Source organism: Tasmannia lanceolata, unplaced genomic scaffold (genome assembly GCF_043159265.1).
Source record: "Tasmannia lanceolata isolate RefF3 unplaced genomic scaffold, GAP_Taslan_0.1 ptg000015l, whole genome shotgun sequence".
In the NCBI taxonomy this organism is placed as follows: Eukaryota; Viridiplantae; Streptophyta; class Magnoliopsida; order Canellales; family Winteraceae; genus Tasmannia; species Tasmannia lanceolata.
The window spans coordinates 21,193,337-21,213,988 of record NW_027518692.1 but is presented as its reverse complement, the minus strand read 5'-3'; the positions used below and the strand labels follow the sequence as shown (position 1 = coordinate 21,213,988).

General features: G+C 41.0%; 1 protein-coding gene across 4 annotated transcripts; it reads right to left on the bottom strand.

Moving 5' to 3' along the window:
• Positions 1 to 2,393: 2,393 nt before the first annotated feature.
• Positions 2,394 to 20,408, bottom strand: LOC143845443 (uncharacterized). 4 transcript variants are annotated; one of them, XM_077353790.1, is made up of 3 exons: positions 19,618 to 20,408; positions 2,937 to 6,169; positions 2,394 to 2,824 (listed from the first exon to the last, which is right to left on the bottom strand). In XM_077353790.1, the coding sequence occupies exons 2-3, from the start codon at positions 5,997 to 5,999 to the stop codon at positions 2,816 to 2,818; spliced, it is 3,072 nt and encodes a 1,023-aa protein (XP_077209905.1). In that variant the 5' UTR covers positions 6,000 to 6,169; positions 19,618 to 20,408; the 3' UTR covers positions 2,394 to 2,815. The 4 variants fall into 4 exon arrangements, 3 of the variants coding, with proteins under 3 accessions (XP_077209905.1, XP_077209904.1, XP_077209906.1); XM_077353789.1 differs by lacking the exon at positions 19,618 to 20,408 and adding an exon at positions 12,491 to 12,987; XM_077353791.1 differs by lacking the exon at positions 19,618 to 20,408 and adding an exon at positions 12,491 to 12,987 and having other exon boundaries at positions 2,395 to 2,824; positions 2,949 to 6,169.
• Between the last annotated feature and the right edge of the window lie 244 nt (positions 20,409 to 20,652).

The window sequence follows — 20,652 nt, the reverse complement described above, 5'->3', positions numbered from 1 at the left end:
ATAGAGTGCAACTCCGAAGGAGGAACATAAATAAGATTTGCATAGACTTGACACTTATGGCATTTCTTCACAAATGTGAAGCAATCTGCTTCCATTGTGGGCCAATAGAATCCAAGTCTCAAAATCTTTCTAGACAACATCTTGCCATTCATATGAGGTCCACAAACTCCTTCATGAGTCTGCTCAATAAGCTCTGCGGCTTTGTCTTCATCAACACAAAGAAGCTGTATGCCATCAAACGACCTTCTGTATAGCTCTTCCCCGCAAATAATAAAGTTAGCAGCCAACTTCTGAAGCGTCTTCCTCTCTTTGCTTGAAGCTTCTGGAGGATGCCCTTTACCAGCAATAAGATTCTTGATATCTGTATACCACGGCTTCCCATCTGGGCACCTGGCTGAGATCTCTATAGCATTCACATGCGAAGGAGCCCACTGAAGTCTGACAACTAGCGGCTGAACCTTCATTGATACAGAAATGTCTAACATCGAGGCCAAAGTAGCCAAAGCGTCAGCAAAATGATTTCTGATCCTTGACAAGTGAGTGAACGTGATGTTCTTGAACTTTCTGACCAAAGATTCTAAATAAGTGTTATAAGGGATCAATTTATCTTCTCGAGTTTTCCATTGTCCATTAATCTGACAAATGATCAAGATAGAATCCCCAAACACATCAAGATCCTGAATCTCCAAAGCTAAGGCTGCCTCTAACCCAGCAATGCAAGCTTCATACTCAGCCATATTGTTGGTGCACTCAAACTGCAACTTGATAGAAACAGGAATATACTCCTTCCGAGGGGATACAAGCACAGCTCCTACTCCTTGTCCTCGATTGTTTACAGCTCCATCAAAATACATAAGCCACTTAGTGCTCAAAGCTGCTTCTTCGATGTCCATGATCTCTTCGTCAGGAAATTCTGCCTTCAGAAAAGCGTTCTCTTCAATAGGTGCATCAGCCAACTGTTCAGCAACAACACGCCCTTTAATTGATTTCTGAGTGACATAAGTGATGTCAAACTCAGACAATAACAATAACCACCTTGCGGTTCTTCCTGTAAGGGCGGGTTTCTCAAACAAGTATTTAAGCGGATCCATCCGTGAAAGAAAAAAGATCTTGCTTGAAAGCAAATAATGTCTAAGCCGCTGGGTAGCCCAAACTAATGCTAGACATGTCTTTTCCAAAACTGTGTACTTTAACTCGTATTCCAGCATCTTCTTACTGATGTAGTAAATGGGCTTCTCCCGTTTAGACTCTGAATCTTGCTGAGCAAGCATGCAACCCATCGCTGTATCTGTGATAGACAAGTACAACAATAATGGCTGGCCTGGTGTAACTGGCGATAGGACAGGGGGCAAGGATAGACACTGCTTAACCTTTTCAAATGCCTCCTGACATTCTTCATTCCACTTCTTCGAGGAATTCTTTTTCAAAAGCTTGAAAATGGGTTCACACGTCATCGTCAGATGTGATATGAACCGTCTCAGATACTGAACTTTGCCAAGGAAACCTCGGATCTGCCTTTCTGTCTTCGGCGGCTGCATTTCTTGAATTGCCTTAATCTTTTGCGGGTCTACTTCAATCCCTCTTTCACTGACCATAAACCCTAAGAGCTTTCCTGATGTAACACCAAAGACGCACTTACTCGGATTTAGGCGAAGCTGATACTTCCTGATCCGTTCAAAGAACCTTCTCAGGGCAACAGTGTGCTCAGGTCGAGTCTTGCCTTTCACAATCATGTCATCAACATATACCTCGATCTCTTTATGGATCATATCATGTAAAAGAGTTGTAGCAGCCCTCTGATATGTAGCACCTGCATTTTTCAAACCAAACGGCATCACCCTGTAGCAGTATGTACCCCACTGAGTAATGAACGCTGTCTTCATCATGTCCTCGGGCGCCATCTTAATCTGATTGTAGCCTGAGAAACCATCCATAAAGGATAGAAGAGCATGACCAGCTGTATTATCAACCAGGAGATCAATATTGGGAAGAGGAAAGTCATCCTTAGGACTTGCCTTGTTCAGGTCTCGAAAATCGACACACATTCGAACTTTCCCGTCCTTTTTGGGCACCGGTACAATGTTTGCAAGCCATTCTGGGTATTCAACTACTTGAATGAATTTTACCTCCAACAGCTTCTTAACTTCTTCATAAACTTTCAACTCCCATTCAGTTTTGAGTTTTCGGAGCTTTTGCTTCTTTGGCTTAATACCAGGGATTAAGGGTAAGCGATGTTGAACAATTTCTTCACTTAACCCTGGCATGTCATCATATGACCAAGCAAAAACTTCCTTGAACTCTTTAAGTAAGGCGATTAATTCCTTGCGTTCTTCAGGAGATAAAGTTTTACCAATTCGAATCTCCTGAATCAAGGTTTCGTCACCTATATTCACGGTTTCAATTTCCTCTTCGAGTGGTTTTGCTCGGCGATTCTCATCCTGTTGAATCATGTATTTGATTTCAGGAGGAGTGTCGTCGGCATCCTCATCAGAGGGGGAGTCTTGATTGTTATTATTAAGATTATCAAATTCTGAAGCAGAAACAGTAGAAATAAAAGTAGAGACAGGAATGTACTCAGAAGAATTTTTTATTTCATTGAATGCTGAATCAAGTACATGAAATGATGAATCACCCACATCGGGCTTTACAATAGACTCTTGAAACAAATTTACGGACTCAACGAACATATTGACATTTATGTCAATTGACTCTGAACTATGTATGGAAATAATATCTGAATCAACGATAGAGGCAGCATCTGACTTGATCCCTCTGGAAGAAGAGGAATCATCATCGACTTCAGGAGACTCGACATTTATATTACCTGCATCAAAAGAATTATTAGAATAAACAGACTCTGAATCAAACTTAAAGACTGACGGGTACTTATGGACAACTGACTCTTTTGGAGGGACACGACTGTTTAGGAAAGTAACCTGAGGTATGACCTGAAAAGTCCAATTGGTCAATGGTTCTTCTGCCGGGATGATTAAATGGGTAGGGTTCAAAATTGAAATCCTCTGGTCGATCACAGCAATAGTCTGTGAATCTTCAAGAAACAATGAACTCAGAAGGCTCGACTCTACATGCTCTGCCCAATCAGCTTCTGACTCATCTTCTGAAATCTGCAGACCAGTCTGCTTGTCTTCCAACTGCAAATCGAAGAAAATTTCAAAGCCTGGCAACCTTTGCCCTGAACTCTCATCCAGCCAAGTCTCGGCAAAACCACAAAAAGGGACATCAGCACCTTCTTTCCTAAACCGGCCGTTCATCGTCAAACTAATCGGCGCCATTGGTAATTCTAACCCTCTGCGGCGACACTCAGCCCATTTCATCATCAGCAACCTCATTTCTTTAATTTCCTTCTTTGAGGGCTTGTACCCTAGCCCAAACAGACCATTGAAGGATTCGAACTCAGGGAATTCGGTCAAACCCTGATGGTATTTCCCCAGCCCTGCACCTGGCATGTATCCCTGTCGACGAACCATCCGAACGACATTCGAGTTTGTACTGGTCAGGAAACAAATTTCCTCATTCATAGCTTCTTTAAAGGTGATGGTAGCCACCTCTAGTGAAAATCCAGTTAAACTAACATCCTCAGACTTCTCCATTGTCAGGTCCTGAGTAATCAGTCCTACTTCCAGGTCCGGGTCTCCCTTTACGGTTACCACTCCGTTTTTACGAAGAAATTTCAGCTTTTGGTGAAGAGAGGAAGGAACAACCCCGAACTTGTGCAACCAGGGGCGCCCAAGTAACAGCAAAAATGAGGCTTTGATGTCCAAAACCTGGAATTCTATTTCGAAGTCTTCTCCTCCGATTTGTATCTCAGTTACTAGGGTTCCGATCACATCTCGGCGAGTACCATCGTATGCCAGAATACCCTGTTCAGATGGGATGAAATCCGCAGGACCAAATCCAAGAGTTGTTGCAGTACTCAACGGGCATACATTCAGAGCAGAGCCATTATCAACCAATACCCCTGGTACTCTCTTCTTGTTGCAAACTACTGTGATTTTCAGAGATTTGGTGTGGTCTCGGCCCTCAGAAGGCAGATCGTCGTCAGTGAAAGATAAAGTCTTAGACACTCTTGTCATGGCAACCAAGCTTACCAGCTCATCAGGAGTAGTGTCTACAGAGACTTGTGCTGAGTTAAGCTCTTGAAGGACTAATTTTCTGTGCTTAGATGAGGCCATGAGTAAACCCCATACAGAAATATTAGCCTGAGTCTTTTTCAACTGCTTTAACAAGCTCTCTTCTTCTTCATCGGCGCTGACCTTACTGACCTTATTCTGTCTCTGGTTTTCAGCATTTCGTGCAACCTCTGCAGGATTTTCAACACACAATTCTTGAGGCTTGAATACACGCCCACCACGGGTCATGTGACGCATCTCGTCACAATGGTTATCCAACAACAATAACTCATCTTCTTCAAAGTCCTCAGCCCTTAAGACATAAGGAGCTGCCCTTGCATTTCCGACACTGTCAGTCTGAAATACACAAGGCTGGGATGATGATGACTCAGCAACTTCGTCATCAACGAAGGAAATCACATAACGTTCTCTCCTTTCTACTGCCTCCAGCTCCCTATCATCAAACTTCATGACATAGGTTTTTTCTGTTGTAATGGCACAAATGAGGTTTGCTGGATCAAGCAGAGGTTCGTCAGTAAAGATGGCGTTGGTAGTAGGAGGAGGCATGGCATGATGGTTAGGAAGTGGGTTTTGAGTGACGTTTGGTCTCTCCACTGCCAACTCATTTTTGTCAATCATGTTTTGGATGGCATGCTTCAAGGCTAAACAATTCTCAGTCAAATGCCCTGGACCTCTGTGATATTCACAGTACTGATCCGTCTTCCAGAATGTGGGTAAGGGATTGGGTGGAGGTTTGATATCTGGGAGCCGGATCTTCCTGTCTTTCATAAGCCTTTTGAATATCATTATTATCGGATATGGAAGAGGATCAAACTTTCTGTCATATGCAATTCTCCTTGGAGCAGTCTCTGCAGCAACTCTGGCCACAGGCCTGGTATAACTGACAGCATGAATTTCTTTGGACTGGACCATAGGTCTTTTCCCGTCTCGGATTTCAGAAGAAACCTTGGCTCTCAAGCCTTTTGTTATGGCATCTTCTGTCTGAGTACCCGTCTTGATTAAATGGTCAAAGCTCGGGTAATGCTGAGGAGCAAGAAAATGAAAATACGTGGGAGACAAACTCTTCAGAACCAGCTTTATCTGCTCTGATTCAGTCATTTTCTGGCTTAGCTGAGCAGATTTGTGTCTCCAGCGCCTGATAAAGAAAGTGAAGGTCTCTTGAGGACCTTGCTTTAGCTGTTTTAGGTCTCTCTTCGTGACCTCAATACCCTCTTCCATTGAGAATTGCTCTATCAGTTTCTCCGAAATATCTTCCAGGGTTCTCACCTCCTCGGGCTTTAACCTTAGAAACCACTTCTTTGCGATCCCAATCAAAGAAATCGGGAATAACTGGGCCATCTGCTCACGGCTCAGACCATACTGCTGGGACAAAATGATAAACCACCTCATGTGGTTACGCGGACACCCGGTTCCGTCATATTTGTCATAATCAGGAGCTTTGAAGTTGGGCGGTAAAGAAACTGTTGAAGATAGTATTAATTCAGATACGTCAAATTTCTTGGGTCCCTGGACTCTCATCTGCTCCATCTCATGAGCCATCTTGCTGAACTTTTCAGACATTTCCTTCTCAAATTTTTCAAATTTTTCTTTTTCTCTATCAACCTCTGGAGCACAATACTCTGCAGCATACTGATCATCATCTAAATTCACCTCGAAAGACTGGATAACGGGTCTATGCGACTCCGGAGCTGGAACATGAGAAGGCTGAAGTACGGGCCTAGACGTGGAAGTCTTATCACTTATCTGTGTTTTCATGTTTGCCATTTCTTCTTTCATTCCTGCCATGTCTCGGGTGAGGTTTTTCATCATCTCTTGCATGCTCATTAAAAGTTCAGTTGTGTCTGCCATTTGATTTACTTCAAAGGAACCGGAAGACTCTGGTGAAGAAGGTGAGTGTACTGCGGATGGCACAGGAGAATCAAAATGACGAACAAGTCTAGACACTGAAGTAGGTCTAGACCAGGCAGGCTTAGCTTGGGAGTCTTTTTTAGGAGCGATGGTTGCTATCTTTCAGAATCCTGATTGGAAGTTAACAAACTAGATTAATTGATTGACAAATGAAATAAAAGAGTTTGTACCAATAGAGACAAAAGTAAAAACAAACATCCTTTGTATTGATTATACTGGCGGCAATCGGTTACAATGTAAAAATGCTGAAAACCCTGAATCAAAAAAAAAAATTCTTTGAACAAATGAAAACAATAAAATGACAATCTTGATCCAAAGATCCTCATGGTTCATTAATTCGAGCTCTTCGGTTTGCAGGCTCCCCAAATTCTCTTCCCTTTCGAAGTTTAGACATGAAAATAGATCTCCTCTCCGTGATTTTGTTTCTCCAGGCAGCTACTATGGATGCAATGAGATCAGGAGTAAGGTCTTCACAACAAGGTGGTGTGATAACCTTAGGAGGACACAAGATTCCAATAATCTGAGAAGGGAAACACAAAGGTGCATAGAAAGATGATTTTTCTAAACCCATAAGATGGACAAATGAGTATGGGCAAGTACTGGTAACAATTTGTGGACATGATTGACTCACCCAACGAATTTGGCTTTCCTTTATGGTCTGCAACCAATGGTGCCATTCTTTAAGCTGAGATTGCTTAATCTTGGTCTTCCAGGAATGAAGACTTTTAAGGGTGTACTCAATGCGGTTCTGTGGCTGAAGGATAGTGAGTTTCTCACATAGCCACACATATAACAGCTTGGCACAGCCGAAAAAGTTATCCTGTACCTTTTTACTAGCAATAACGTCTAAGCCATAAAAGGTTTCAGCTAGCATTGTAGGGACAGGATTTCTCCCCTCATTTATCTGATCTACAATTGTTAACAAGGTGAAAGGAGCAGCACTAGAATCTCTACGAAGAACATGACGTGCAAAGACAGCAAAGACTAAGGCATTACGTCGACACTTCTGAAAACGGGAGTCAGTAGGATCGACGTTTTGAGAAAACAGTTCAATGAGGGTTTGAAATTGCACATTTTTCTCAGTTAAGCAAGGCAGAGTTTTCACGATCTTATTTTCAAAAAGTTTGTAAAAAAGATCATGAGGGGAGTCTGTGCTTGAAGGTCGGATCCAGAGTCCCTCGGGAGGAAGCTTTAACAAGGCACACCAGTCCTCAAATATAGGACAGAGTTGAAAAGACCCGAATCGGAAAACATGGAAAACAGGATCCCAACATTTAGCAGCTGCTTGAAGAAACTTCCAATTTATGCCACGACTATTCAGATGAGTAAATGAACCGATGAAACGCTCAGTGATACTCCATTCTTCACACCTTAGCGGAAAAGATTTAATAGTCTCGGCTATCCACTTGTCTAACAGATTGTTCGCCATGATCAGACCTGACACTCAGATAGAACAAGATGATAAGGAAGGGAAGATAACCTTTAAGTGATCAATAGGAATAAGCTTGACAATCTGGGACATGGAATTTTTTCATCAAAGATGAGTGATCACACATCTTTGATCAAACCCTATAATCAACAGATCAAGGACTAAACCTGGCCAAGATAATGGCGACCAAAAAGCCACTGACTAGACTTAGATCTGAATAACGGAATGGATATAACTGATTGAATTAAATAAAGAATCTCTGACTAAGAGGAGAACCATAATATACATAATCAGTATATATATAGGTATATACACATACACACAAATCCTAACCAGGGGCACCAGCCCTAAATCTAATCTAGCGGAGTCGAGAAAATCTCGACTCAAGACAGACTGATGAGTGTGCTAGGACCGTGTTGTAGCCACGCAAGGTGAGCTACTCTAGTCTACAGATGGGACAAAGCTCCTAACTCTAGGCTCTACATGTGTAAGCAACACATGTTCGACCCTATATGAATGCAATCTCGAAACGGGTACTTCCTAGTTGGGCTTTACTAGGTTAGTAAGTATATATAATATATATAAAATAAAGTAGGGCTCCAGACTCAATCTATCGGGTACTATGCGTATGAAACATACTTAACATGTATAACACAAGTACGCCCCATGTTATACATAGTATGTTTCATTGCTCATCGGCTGCTGTAGACAAAAGTACGCCCAATGTCTACGGCTGCAGCACCGGCGCATAGCTTGGAAATAGATTCAACAGTACCATCAGGGTAAAGATATCCCAGTCGGGCACGCATTGAATCTATCCCGTGGAACCAAGAAGGAAAAACAATGAAAGAAATAACAATTATGATAATGCATGATGTGTAGTGTGTGAATCCCTCATTTTAATTACGCGCCTATCTGGTGCCCCTGGATTCTAACGATAAAGTTCCCATTTAAAATGATTTTAGCTCAAATTTCTTCAAAGTTAGTAAAAATGGCATTTTTATAGAGTTAGGCAATGTTTCAAAAAACTCCCCAGCAGAGTCGCCAGCCTGTGGACCCCGATCCGAGAGAAGAAATGAGAAGGTGAGGGAACAGGCCCCCTACACCATCCTCTGGATCATCCACGTGAATGAGAGCTCTGCCAAGGAACTCTCAAAACGGATGCCACCCTCATAGCATATCACGAGTGGCGATATAAAAAGAAAGAGATATGTCTTGATCCGGAACCGAAGTTCAAAATCGAGACATACCTAAAATAAACTCAGAGTCGCCATCCATGGACATGCCATGGAACCCTAAAATCAAATCCTCTGTGCAATGGATAACCAGAAATATATATGGGTTCGTGCCTGGTTACGAATGGAGAAGGTCTGAGAGCACCCCCAATTCGTCCGAGTGCAAGCACTTGGTCTCTTATGCCATTTTCATTAACTCTAAAGAAGTTGGGTAAAAATCATGTGAAATGGGAACAATCCTCAGGAATCGTCTACCTAAGCATGCATTTCCTGAGAATGAAGAAATAAACACATAAAATGAAATGAAAAATGTGTCACCTAAGCAAAGCTAGGTTATGAGTGACATGCCTAATGGGTGTCTAAGTTTCTGGTGGACACACACATGCAAGCTACAACCAAAGGTATAGTATCAGTACAAGAAAGTAAGAAAACACATCAAAACATGAGATACAAATCTATGCTATATATGACAGGACAAGTCCTAACTCTAATGCAGGACTGGACTCGGACCAGAATGGCCATCCATCCTAGCTGCGCTACGTATCCCGGCCTCGGGAAGAATCGGAGCCCACGTAGTTCGATGCCCTATTCTAAGCTAGGATGCCTAAGACACCTAGACCTTTATCCTAGACTCGATCTAAAAGACCGGACTAGTTATTAAAGTTTCTTACACAATTATTTAAATTCCGGTAAATTGTGAATTTTAGGACACCCTATATGCCCTAACTAAATGTAGGTTAGCCCTGGGCTAATGCAGGTGGTTCCTACAACCTATGTGTAACTAGGCCGTGCATCCTAAGGAAAACTATGGGCTGACTATATGCCTAATCTAGCCATCGGTTCGACTAGATGTCTGACCGATCGACTCGAGGCCTCCTAACTCTAGAGACACTCACACGACAAGACATACCATATCAATACAAATCAAGACAAACTCTTAACTCTAGAACACAACCTAAACAGCTAGGACATACTCCTAACTCTAGAGGAAGATCTTTTTGAAAATGGTTTGAATATTTTTGTAATTTTTAAAGATTAAAAATGTTTATTTTTTAAGGTTTGGCTGGACTTAGGATGTGGATCCCGAGCTGCACTACGTACCCTGTTGAAAGGGATCAAGCCAACGTAGTTCGGAACGAACTTTCAAACTACGCTTATAAAAGAAACACTCAACACTTTAGATTTATTTTTTTTTTAGTTTTTTTATATTTTCAAATGTTTTTGATAGTTTTAAAGTTTTCAAATGTTTTTGAGTTTTAAATTTCTAATGTTTTTGGATTTTAAAGCTTTTCCAATGCTCTAAACCTTTAAATGTTTTCAATCTTAAAGGGAACACGCGAGAACAACCACAAACTAGGGCAAAGCCCTAAAACCAAAAGGGGAAACCCCGAACAAGCAACTAACGCCTCAAAGAGACGATCCACAACAAGAAACTGGCGTCTCAAAGAGACAAACCACAACAAGAAAGATAGCGTCCCAAGAAGAGAGAAAAACGATCCAAGATCCCAAGCAAGCAAAGCTCTAATAAGACTGAGTTAGCCTCTAATCAAAGCGAAGTAATCAACAACTCTAAAGGAGAAACTCCGAACTAACAACACTAAAGAGGGAGAATAAATGAGTCAGAGACTCTCTAATAACACTATCGAGTCAAAGACTCACTCTAAAAGAGGAGGCTACTCTAACATGAGGCTAAGTAAGCCTCCTAAAGGGGAAACTCTCTACATGAGACAAGGCTTGTCTCCGAGACACAAATGACGTAAAAAAGAATAAGAGACCCTGCGCATATTTGGCAAAGGTAAAACACCCAGCCGGGCCGGACAGCTACCTAGCCCTAGGGTGCAACAAATGTGCAACCAGATACCCATATAGGATAGGGGTATGAAGCCAAGCCGAGTAGGGTGTTCTCCCAAAACCAAACGACGCACAAAGAGGAGGTTTAGCAAGAGAAAGAGACTGGGCAAGTCTCCTATACACAGAGGTAGGATAGAGAAAAAAAGCTAGCAAGACTAGGCAAGTCTCCTATATACAAATGAGGGGTATGCTACTTGGACTGAGCAAGTCCCCTAAGGATGGGCTTGGGCTAGCACCTTCATCGCCCCAATATAAGCATTAAAATTGATATAGGCTCCAAACAATTTTTAAAAAAAAGAAAAGGTGAAATTTCCACCCAATATGTAATTCTCTTCAAAAAATGGTCAAAATGCCAAACAAATCATGGGAATGATTCAATATGTGATTTCTGACTTGCTAGCATGCTCATCATATTCCAATACAAGCATTAGAACTATATAGGCTCAAAACAATCTAAAAAAAATGAAATCTCCATTCAACATGTAATTTTCAACAAAAATTGTAAAAAATGCCAAACAAATCATGAGAATGATTCAATATATAATTTAAAACTTGCTACCAAGCTCAAACATCCAAAACAATTATTAAAATTGAATTGAGCTCAAGTTATCCATGATTTTCAAGAAATAGCACAATTATGACATATAATGTGAAAAATGCAACTTTGCACTTACTTTTGGACCCCTCAAACATCAAAACCATAAAAAATACTACTAATCAAAATTGTAGATCTCATCATAAGAAACATTCTCTCAGTTGACCACTTTGTTTGGATCTGGCCAGAAGTGGTCGGAAAATGGCTTCTTCCGATCCATCGCCATTAAAGGACATATTAGTGTTTTAACTGAAAGTTCGGGCTCAGTTTTGACTCTTAAAACATTGCTTCTGGAAAAATTCACTCAAGGACAAAGTATTAGAAAATCTCTTGAATAACATTTTTTCTTTGTATGGCTTCGGACGAAACAGACCTGGAGTAGTCTAAAAATGGCCAACAAGCTGCTGTTGTAGAAATGACATTGTTTTCAGAAAAACTGAAGCTTGCAAGTCGTTTTTGACATATTAAAAAGCATTTATGGAAAACTTTGATCAATAAGGAAGTTTTAGGAAATACTATAACGAACACTTTTCCAGTTCACAGTTTTGAACAATTCTAAGCAGTAGCAGTCCAAAAGTTTCACGACACAGTAATTTCTAATACACAACAAAAACATCAATTAAAGGACATATTAGTGTTTTAACTGAAAGTTCGGGCTCCGTTTTGACACTTAAAACATTGATTCTGGAAAACTTCACACAAGGACAAAGTATTAGAAAATCTCTTGAATAACATTTTTTCTTTGTATGGCTTCGGGCGAAACAGACCTGGAATAGCCTAAAAATGGCCAACAAGCTGCTGTTGCAGAAATGACATTGTTTTTAGAAAAACTGAAGCTTGCAAGTCGTTTTTGACATGTTAAAAAGCATTTATGGAAAAATTTGATCAATAAGAAAGTTTTAGGAAATACTATAACGAACACTTTTCCAGTTCACAGTTTTGAACAATTCTAAGCAGTAGCAGTCCAAAAGTTTCACGACACAGTAATTTCTAATACACTTAACAAAAAACATCATTATGGACTGAAAATTTTAAACGGGTATAACTCTCTCGTCTTTTGGCCAAATTTGGGCTGCCATATGTCGAATTGACCGGTTTGACGAGATCTACAAGATTGAGATGTTTAATTTTGAAAATTTTGAGCATTTGAGGTCGAAAAATAAAATAAAACAAAAAAATAAAAATAAAAAATCAGAACTAAGGATCACTATACCTAGGAAACACACATACACATTCAGAGACACATACATCTATTTGTAGACATGCGCATATATATCTGCAAATAAGTACATATCCATATACATCCATTGTATTGACATACCTGATGTAGATAATTCCCTGAGTTCTAGTAGAGCCAAATGAAGGAACTGTAATTGTGCTATTGACGGAAAGATGGTTGGGATTCGACCAGAGTTGTCGAAGTCCACCCGATTGCCGGAGATCGGTGGGATGATCGGCGATGGAGGAGAAAGTGAAGGTGAAGGGAGGAGATGGGATTGAAGTAGAAGATGGTGGTAGGAGAAGAAAATCTCCAAACCCTCTCCCTCTCTCTGTGTTTCTCTCTCTCTCTCTCTCTCTCTCTCTCTCTCTTTTTCTCTCTTTTTCTTTCTTTCTGTTTCTCTCTTTTTTTTTTCTTTCTTTCTTTCCTCTTCTTTTTTTCTTTTTTCCTTTTCTTTTTCTCTCCCCAAACACCTCTCTACACTCTTCTTTTATAGTTGAAAATCTCAGATCTAGATCTGAGATTTTCTCCCAAAATCTCAGATCCAGATCTGAGATTCTCAAAATATCAGATCCAGATCTGAGATTCTCAAAATCTCAGATCCAGATCTGAGTTTTCCCAAAATCTCAGATCCAGATCTGAGATTCCCAAAATATCAGATCTAGATCTGAGATTCTCAAAATCTCAGATCCAGATCTGAGATTCTTAAAATCTCGGATCTAGATCTGAGACTCCCAAAATCTTAGATCAAAAAAAAAAAAAAAAAAAAAAAAAAAAAAAAAAAAAAAAAAACGAAAATGATAATAATAATAATAATAATAATAAATGATATATATGCCTCCCTTTTCCATGGACAACCACCTTTAAGATGATTCACCCCCCTTTTTAGATTACACTATGTAGATTACACTATGCTTCCTACATTGCTCGTCTTATTTGACAAATCGGCTTGGATTTTGATGAAATTTGGCGGGGGCCTTGGTGAGACCCTACCCTAATTCGCAATGTAATTTGAGATCTTAGCTTAGTGATTGGATGGGGTTTTGCTTGAACACCGCAAGCTTGGGTCTGGTCAAAATGGGGTGTCTACAACGGGCTCAAGGAGAAGATGAGACCATTCACAAATGGACTCAGAGAATGAGACACCGTTCACAAACGGGCTCAAGGAGAAGACGAGACCATTCACAAATGGCCTCGAGAAAAGAGGCACCGTTCACAAACGGGCTCGAAGAATTTAGAGGTTTTCATGAATTTGAATTTGACGTAGAATTGGATTTGATGAATTTTGGATTTGAACTTAATGAAATCGGGGACATTATAGATCGTGCCCAATAAAGATATTGGAAACCAAGACTTTGGCGAATGATGAGACGACCAACCTTATGAACGAAGAACCATTAGTAACAAGAATGGATTAGGAACACTTTTATGAAACTTCAACAAGATTTTTCTCAATGAGACTGTTGGTCTTGTCTTCTTGGGATTTTGATAACTGAAACCTTGAACAAGACATTTGAGATTGGTAATTTAAAACAATGGCTCTCTTGGATATAATCATGAAAAAGTGGGATTTGCCTCTTGACAGGTGTTTAGATAAACATTTCTTGACCAGGATAGTATTTAACTAACTGGAAGGAGATTCCGAATTTTAATGGTTCATCTTTCTGAGAAATTGGCTCAACCACCATTGCATCTGGGGCTCTTCCAAGCTTAAGGTGCCTTCCTGGGGTATGATCTTTTTACGGAAGCTGGGCTTTTTGATGTTTCTACTTCTGAACTCTTCTGAGTTGATCTTCTTTGAAATGTAGCTGTTTGACTAGATTCTCGAACCCTTTCAGGTATAATTGCAGGGAGCTGCCTAGGCCGGGCTTCCTTCACCAAGACAGTTACATCATTTGGACATAGGAACGACGATTGACTCTTTCTAAAGAGAAAACTTAGATGAAAGGCACTACTCAAAGGATTGAGCAGCCCTGAAGGAGTGAACTTAGAATAACAAAGATTGACTGACTACACTGACAGACACAGTGATGCTTCTGACTTAGTTAATATTTTGTTTGGTAAGTCTATCCTTCCGAGGAATAGTTTTTCAATTGGTAAACACTGGACCTTTTCCTTAAAACAGTAATGCCTCAAGGATTTAATTACGACCCCTAAGATTGCTTAGCTTCAATGCCCCCAGTTTTGAGGATGTTACTTGAATTTGTTTGAACTTCAGTTAATCTTCAGTCTTGATATCGGATGTGGCCTTCTTATAATGATTCTCTTACCGTGACCAAGTCACCTTTTTGGGGTTTTTAACTTGGCGGACCGTGCTAGCCTTAACTTTTGCCTGAATCGCCTTTCTAGGTTTTCGATTCAGCAGGCTGTCCCCTTAGCTTTTGCCTAAGCCGTCCTTTCGGGTTTTCAACTTAGCAGGGGAATGATCTTAAATTTTGCCTAAACCGCCTTTTCAGGTTTTCAGTCTAGCAGATCTTCAAACTCCGTTCTTTTTCTTATTCATCATTTTTTTTCTTATCGTGTCTCGAGACCTAGATCATTAGTTCTGAACATCGGGAGGACTTCATAGGTAGGATATGGCTTTACAAAGAATGGCTTAAGGCTCGACAAAGATTTCGACCGAACCTATGAACAGGTTGCCTACATATCCCCATGTAGGAATCAGGTCGTGTGTAATTCAGGGCGAATGCCCCTAGTTTGAAGATAAATTGTTTGAAGGTTAATTGATTTTTCCTTTTTTTCGTTCTTTCTGGAATGATTGACTTCTCTTCTGTTGGAACTTGTCCCTCTTCTTTTTTTCTGAAACGATTGAATTTCTTTTCTTTTTTTCTTTGAATCGTCCGAACTCGGTTTAACCGAGCTGCCTACGTACCCCAGTGTAGGGATCAGGTCTCGCGTAGTTCGGGGGCGAATGCCCCGAGTTTGATGGGTTTTCAAGAAAATTTTACTCAGGCTCGAAGGGTTTGCAATCGGTATTCTTTTGACGTTGGGTTCTGATTTTGGGATTTATTCGGCCAAAGGAGGCCTTCTGATGTTCAAATTGGGAATCGATCCAGGTTACTAGGGTCCCTCTGGTACTGATTATTTATTTCTTTATTTTCTTTTGTTTTTTTTTTTCACGGAGTTTGACGGCATTTCCAGGTAAGAGATAATGGATCTTCTTCTTCCAAGATTCTAAAGCGTGCTTTCGACTTTCATAGAGCGAAACTTGTTCTTTGACATCCTCCATCTATGGATTCGTTCTGATGATCACTTTTCAATGCTTGCTCTTGAACTTCTCATCTTGAATTTGTTGGCTTTATGTTATGAATTTGAGAACCAAGGTCATTGATTGGAAATATGAAAGTTGTTTCCACTCTATGCCCCTTGTATAGCATATATCTTCTCACTTTCTTCATTTTCTTTGAGCTTTCCATCTATGTCTTGCCCCTGGTATCGGTTGTAGCTTTTCTAGACAATCTTCTTATTCTTGAAACAATTTTATCAATTCTTCACACTCTTCAGAGGGTAATGTATTTTCAATCGGCATTCACTGAATCAAAGTTTCAGTGCCAGTGTTTACCACTTCAATTTCTTCTTTGAAAAGCTGGGATTGGCGCTCCTCCTCTTGCTCAAGTAATTGTTGTGACTCAAGTGGAGTTTCGTCAATTTTGTCCTTATTTGAGGAGGGAGTCTTATTTTAAGATCAGAAGCACACTTAAGAAACAGACACAAGTGAACTATTGGACTTGAAATTTTTATTTAAAGAAAAAGCTATTACATCTGACGACCTATCCTCTCAGGATTCACAACTCTAAATAAAAAAGAGAGATAACTTGCCTGGACTAGGCATTGACCTTGAAATGTAAGACCGGACTCAACAATTGTACTGACCATGATGACTGATTCGCATAGGGGAATGCCCCTAGTTCAAGGATTATGATAGTGAACTCTGAAGGACTTAGCAAAATATTCTTGAAAAAGGTTGCCCTTAGAGTAAGAAAAGACCAAGGGTACAAGCAAGATTGGATCATCTGGACCAGGCATGATCAGATCATCTGGACCAGGCATGATCAGATCATGAGATTGCATAATCAAAAGATTGTGAGATTCTGCTCCTGCCAGTTAGGGGATGGCATGAAGATACGATTGAATTGTATGATAGAAGAATAAAAGACGCACGATCAAGAGATTAGATGAGATAGCATAAGATTGCTTTCAACGGATAGATCATGAATGACTAATCCTATGAGATCTTTGGAAATGATGGGATTTATATCCTAACCCCAAAGGGAAAGTTTTTAATCTTCACACATTTTAACAGTGTTACCTGAAGGCATCAACCCTAATCCTAATCTATCGGAGTGGAGAGAGGATCTCGACTCATGACTTTGTTTGTGTACCTAGGACCGATCGTAGCCATTGGAAGATGGTCTACGGCCTAATCTAGACACAAATAGGTAGGATATCCTAAACTAGGCTCACACACGTGATGCACATGTGTTCGTATACTACATGCATGTGTGGGTTAATCTAGGGGTAAGGCCAAGAGTTCCCTTAGCGCGAATCCCTGTTCGATATACTGTACCAGTGTCCGGCGTATCAGTACGTGAACAAGAGATCCGTTTACGTACCATAAAGGTACTAGGCTAAGGGTGGAATGTTTCTCTAGCACAGAGGCACCAGGTGATGAAATCCCAGTCAACCATGCTAGATAACACTCCGGGTTCCTAAAATAGGACGTGTGTGCACGTGAGATGCAAGGGTTTAGATGCAAGTGATGTAAGTGTGTGCAATAAGTTCGCGCAATCTATGATGCCTTCAGGTTTTGTTAAATTAAGTTCGAGTAAAATGTGATGAGAGAAAATAAAACAAGACAAACTAATCTAACAAGTATAGAGTTTTTATGAGCCAGTTAACTTAAATTCAAATGAATTATCTTTTGAAATTTTAATGAAGTTAGGTGGTCCCCAGCAGAGTCGCCAGACTGTGGTACCCGATCCCTCGAGAGGGGCGGGGCGCGAGCCGCCGCGCTCTCTTCTCTTGGTCTCTCGTATCCACGCGATTGGCGTGTGTTTTTTAATTGTTGATTTTTAATTCGTCTTTCCTGTGAACTTGGGATCACTAAGGCAATCCGAATTCCACTGACAGAGTCGCCACCTAGATGTGGGATCTAGGACCCGAAATTAACCAGAAATCTAGACTCGCTACCTGGTTACGAGAATGGAAGGTATGGGGAGTTATCCGCCACATGCACCATTCCTGCCCGATAATCGGTCTTCGATTCCAAAAGCTAACTCTTTTAAATTTATTTTAAATGGCTCATTCAACTCTATGTTAATGTGCGAACTAAGTGATATGCATCCTATGATCTAATTTCAATGTGAATCCTAGATGTGTATCTTGATTTATTAATTTGTCTGGATTCATTCTAAGTGAAAGTTCTCCTAGAATTCTAATTTCATGGAAAGTCCTAAGTGATTTGATTAAGCATTTACAAGAAAATTAATATACAAAACACCACAATTTGTTTGTGGTGCCGACTCGCGGGTGGTATGCCATCAGACATCCAAGCTGCCTACGTACCCAAGCCTCACTGGGATCAGAGTCGACGTAGTTCGGTGCACCTAAGCTAAGCTACTTATGCCTAACTCAACTAGGACACCGACCTAGACGGGATTGACTGTTTCAACAGTTTTAGGAGAAGTTATTTAATTCAAGTTGAGGATTTTATTATCTTAAGATTTCATCTAAGATGCTATATGATTCTCATCTAAATGCAAATGGTCCCTTAGACTAATGCAGGTTTGCCTACATCCTAGTTTACTAGGCTTGTCCTAGGGAAAGATTGGGTGACTAGTGTAACTAGACCTATGGCACGGTTGCTATACATAGCAAACGTCCGTGATGAGGCTGGACTCCTAACTCTAGGACTCCCTAAAACCTAAGACTCCCTAAAACTTAGGACACGACACGACACCGGTGTTCCTAAATTGGGCTCTAAGGGTCCTTACGACGGAAACCGTAATCCAACGGTTCCGAGAGACACGAGGTGAATCGATTTCAGTTCTTGAGGTTAGTGAAAAAAGGGATGGAAGAGATGATGAAATAGTGTGAGGGAATGAGAAAGATAGAGAAAGGTGCGACTGAACTTGGGAGTGCCAAATTGCCTACGTACCCCGCGATGGGGATCAAGCCACACGTAGTTCCGCTGGCGAGGTTGCTGGGATTTTGGAAGACAGAATTGGTATTTGTATCTGGAATCGGGTTTGCATTTGAGCATTGGACTTGAGATTCAGAAACATTGATCTAGCAATGGGATTTTGGAATTGGGAATTTGCATCAAAGAATTGAGCATATAGGAATCATCAAGGGTTTGAATTTTCGGAATTCAAAGTGGGCGGGCTTATGAGATTCGGCCAAATGGATTCAGACATGCGACTCGGATTGTGTTGGGATATTACTTGGTTGGATTGGGTTAATGGTTAGGGTCAAGTGAGTCGGGTCTAAGTTAGGAGCAAACCCGAGACTAGCCATGGTCTAACTAGGAGGAAGCAGGGTACAAACCAGGGTGCGGACCAGGGTGCGAACCAGCAGGGAACCAGGGTGCGAACCAGCAGGGGAACCAGGGTGCAACCAGCAGGGAACCTGGGTGCAACCAGCAGCGAACCTGGGTGCGAACCAGCAGGGAACCAGGGTGCAACCAGCATCGAACCTGGGTGCAACCAGCAGCGAACCTGGGTGCAACCAGGGTCTAACCAGAGTGCGAACCAGCAGGGAACCAGGGTGCGAACCAGCAGGGGAACCAGGGTGCAACCAGCAAGGAAACCAGGGTGCAACCAGCAGGGAACCTGGGTGCAACCCGCAGCGAACCTGGGTGTGAACCAGTATCGAACCTGGGTGCAACCAGCAACGAACCTGGGTGCAACCAGGGTCTAACCAGAGTGCGAACCAGCAGGGAACCAGGGTGCGAACCAGTATCGAACCTGGGTGCAACCAGCAACGAACCTGGGTGCAACCAGGGTCTAACCAGAGGCTAACCAGGGGGAACCAGGGTGTGAACCATTAGGGAAAAATAAAAATGAAGATAAGATGGGTTAAGAGAAGAGGGAAACATGTATAACTTCAAAGTCTACCATCAAGAAGAATGAGTAAAGATTGATCCTAGATGCTTCCTAACATGGTTTTTCTTTTAAAGTAAAAGATATGCATGAAAACAGACCCTACATAGAATTGAAATAAATGCCTACCTCTTTGAAAACCCACTTTGTGTTTGATTTTTCTTTGATGTTAATTCCTTGAAGATGATTCCTTGCTTGATAATGACTGCTTTTGATATATATCACCCAACGTATCACCCGATCCGGCAAGGATGGCCGAACCCTTGAAGAGATGAGGGAGAGGGATGAATTTTCTAAGAGAGGGATTCTTTTTCTTCTTCTTCTTTGGATGGTGGGATGAGAGGGTATTTATAGGAGAATGGGATAGGAGGTTAGGTGAGGTTAGGTGAGGTTAGGTGAGGTTAGGTAAGGTTAGGTGAGGTTAGGTGGTTAGGTGAGGTTAGGTGAGGTTAGGTGAGGTTTGGATGGTTAGGATGAGAGGAGAGGTTAGGTGAGGTTAGGTGAGGTTTGGATGGTTAGGATGAGAGGAGAGGTTAGGTGATTTTGAATGGTTAGACCCAGGTCAAGATCTGCCATTGATCTAACGATTTACGGAAATCGGGTCTCGGAATGGAATCAGGGTCCGGGCTATGAAGTGACCCTAGCTTATTTTGTCCCGATTGATGATCCGTAAAGTCAGATCAAGATATTAATGACCTAAAACATATAAATCAATGATAGAGGGGGTTCTCACATGGATTTAACACACTAAATTCACCAATCAGGGTATTTTTCAATTTTTCGGATCTAATCATCTCACCAGGTACATCTCTTTATCATTTTGTTTTTTTCAAAAAATTTGAGGATGCATACTTTACCAATGAAATTCTACGGATCAATATATTAGGTTATTGTTGGTTAAAGTAAGGCAAAATGTGGGTGTCTACAGTAAGTCACTGATTTGGGTCCTTCTCTTCCTTCCACCCGTCTTTGTTTTTTCACAACACTTTGATCCCATCTTTGTTTTTTCACAACGCTTTGATTCCGACCTGTATTTATAGAAGACGTAGGGTTTGTTTAAAGGAAATTAAGGGACTGACTATATAATCCTATTTTAATATATATATATATATATATATATATATATATATATATATATATATGAGAATAGAGTTCCTAAGGTGT

Bases quoted from the DNA above. Each gene is read 5' to 3' on its own strand.
- LOC143845443 (XM_077353790.1), bottom strand. From the start codon at position 5,999: ATGGCAGACACAACTGAACTTTTAATGAGCATGCAAGAGATGATGAAA.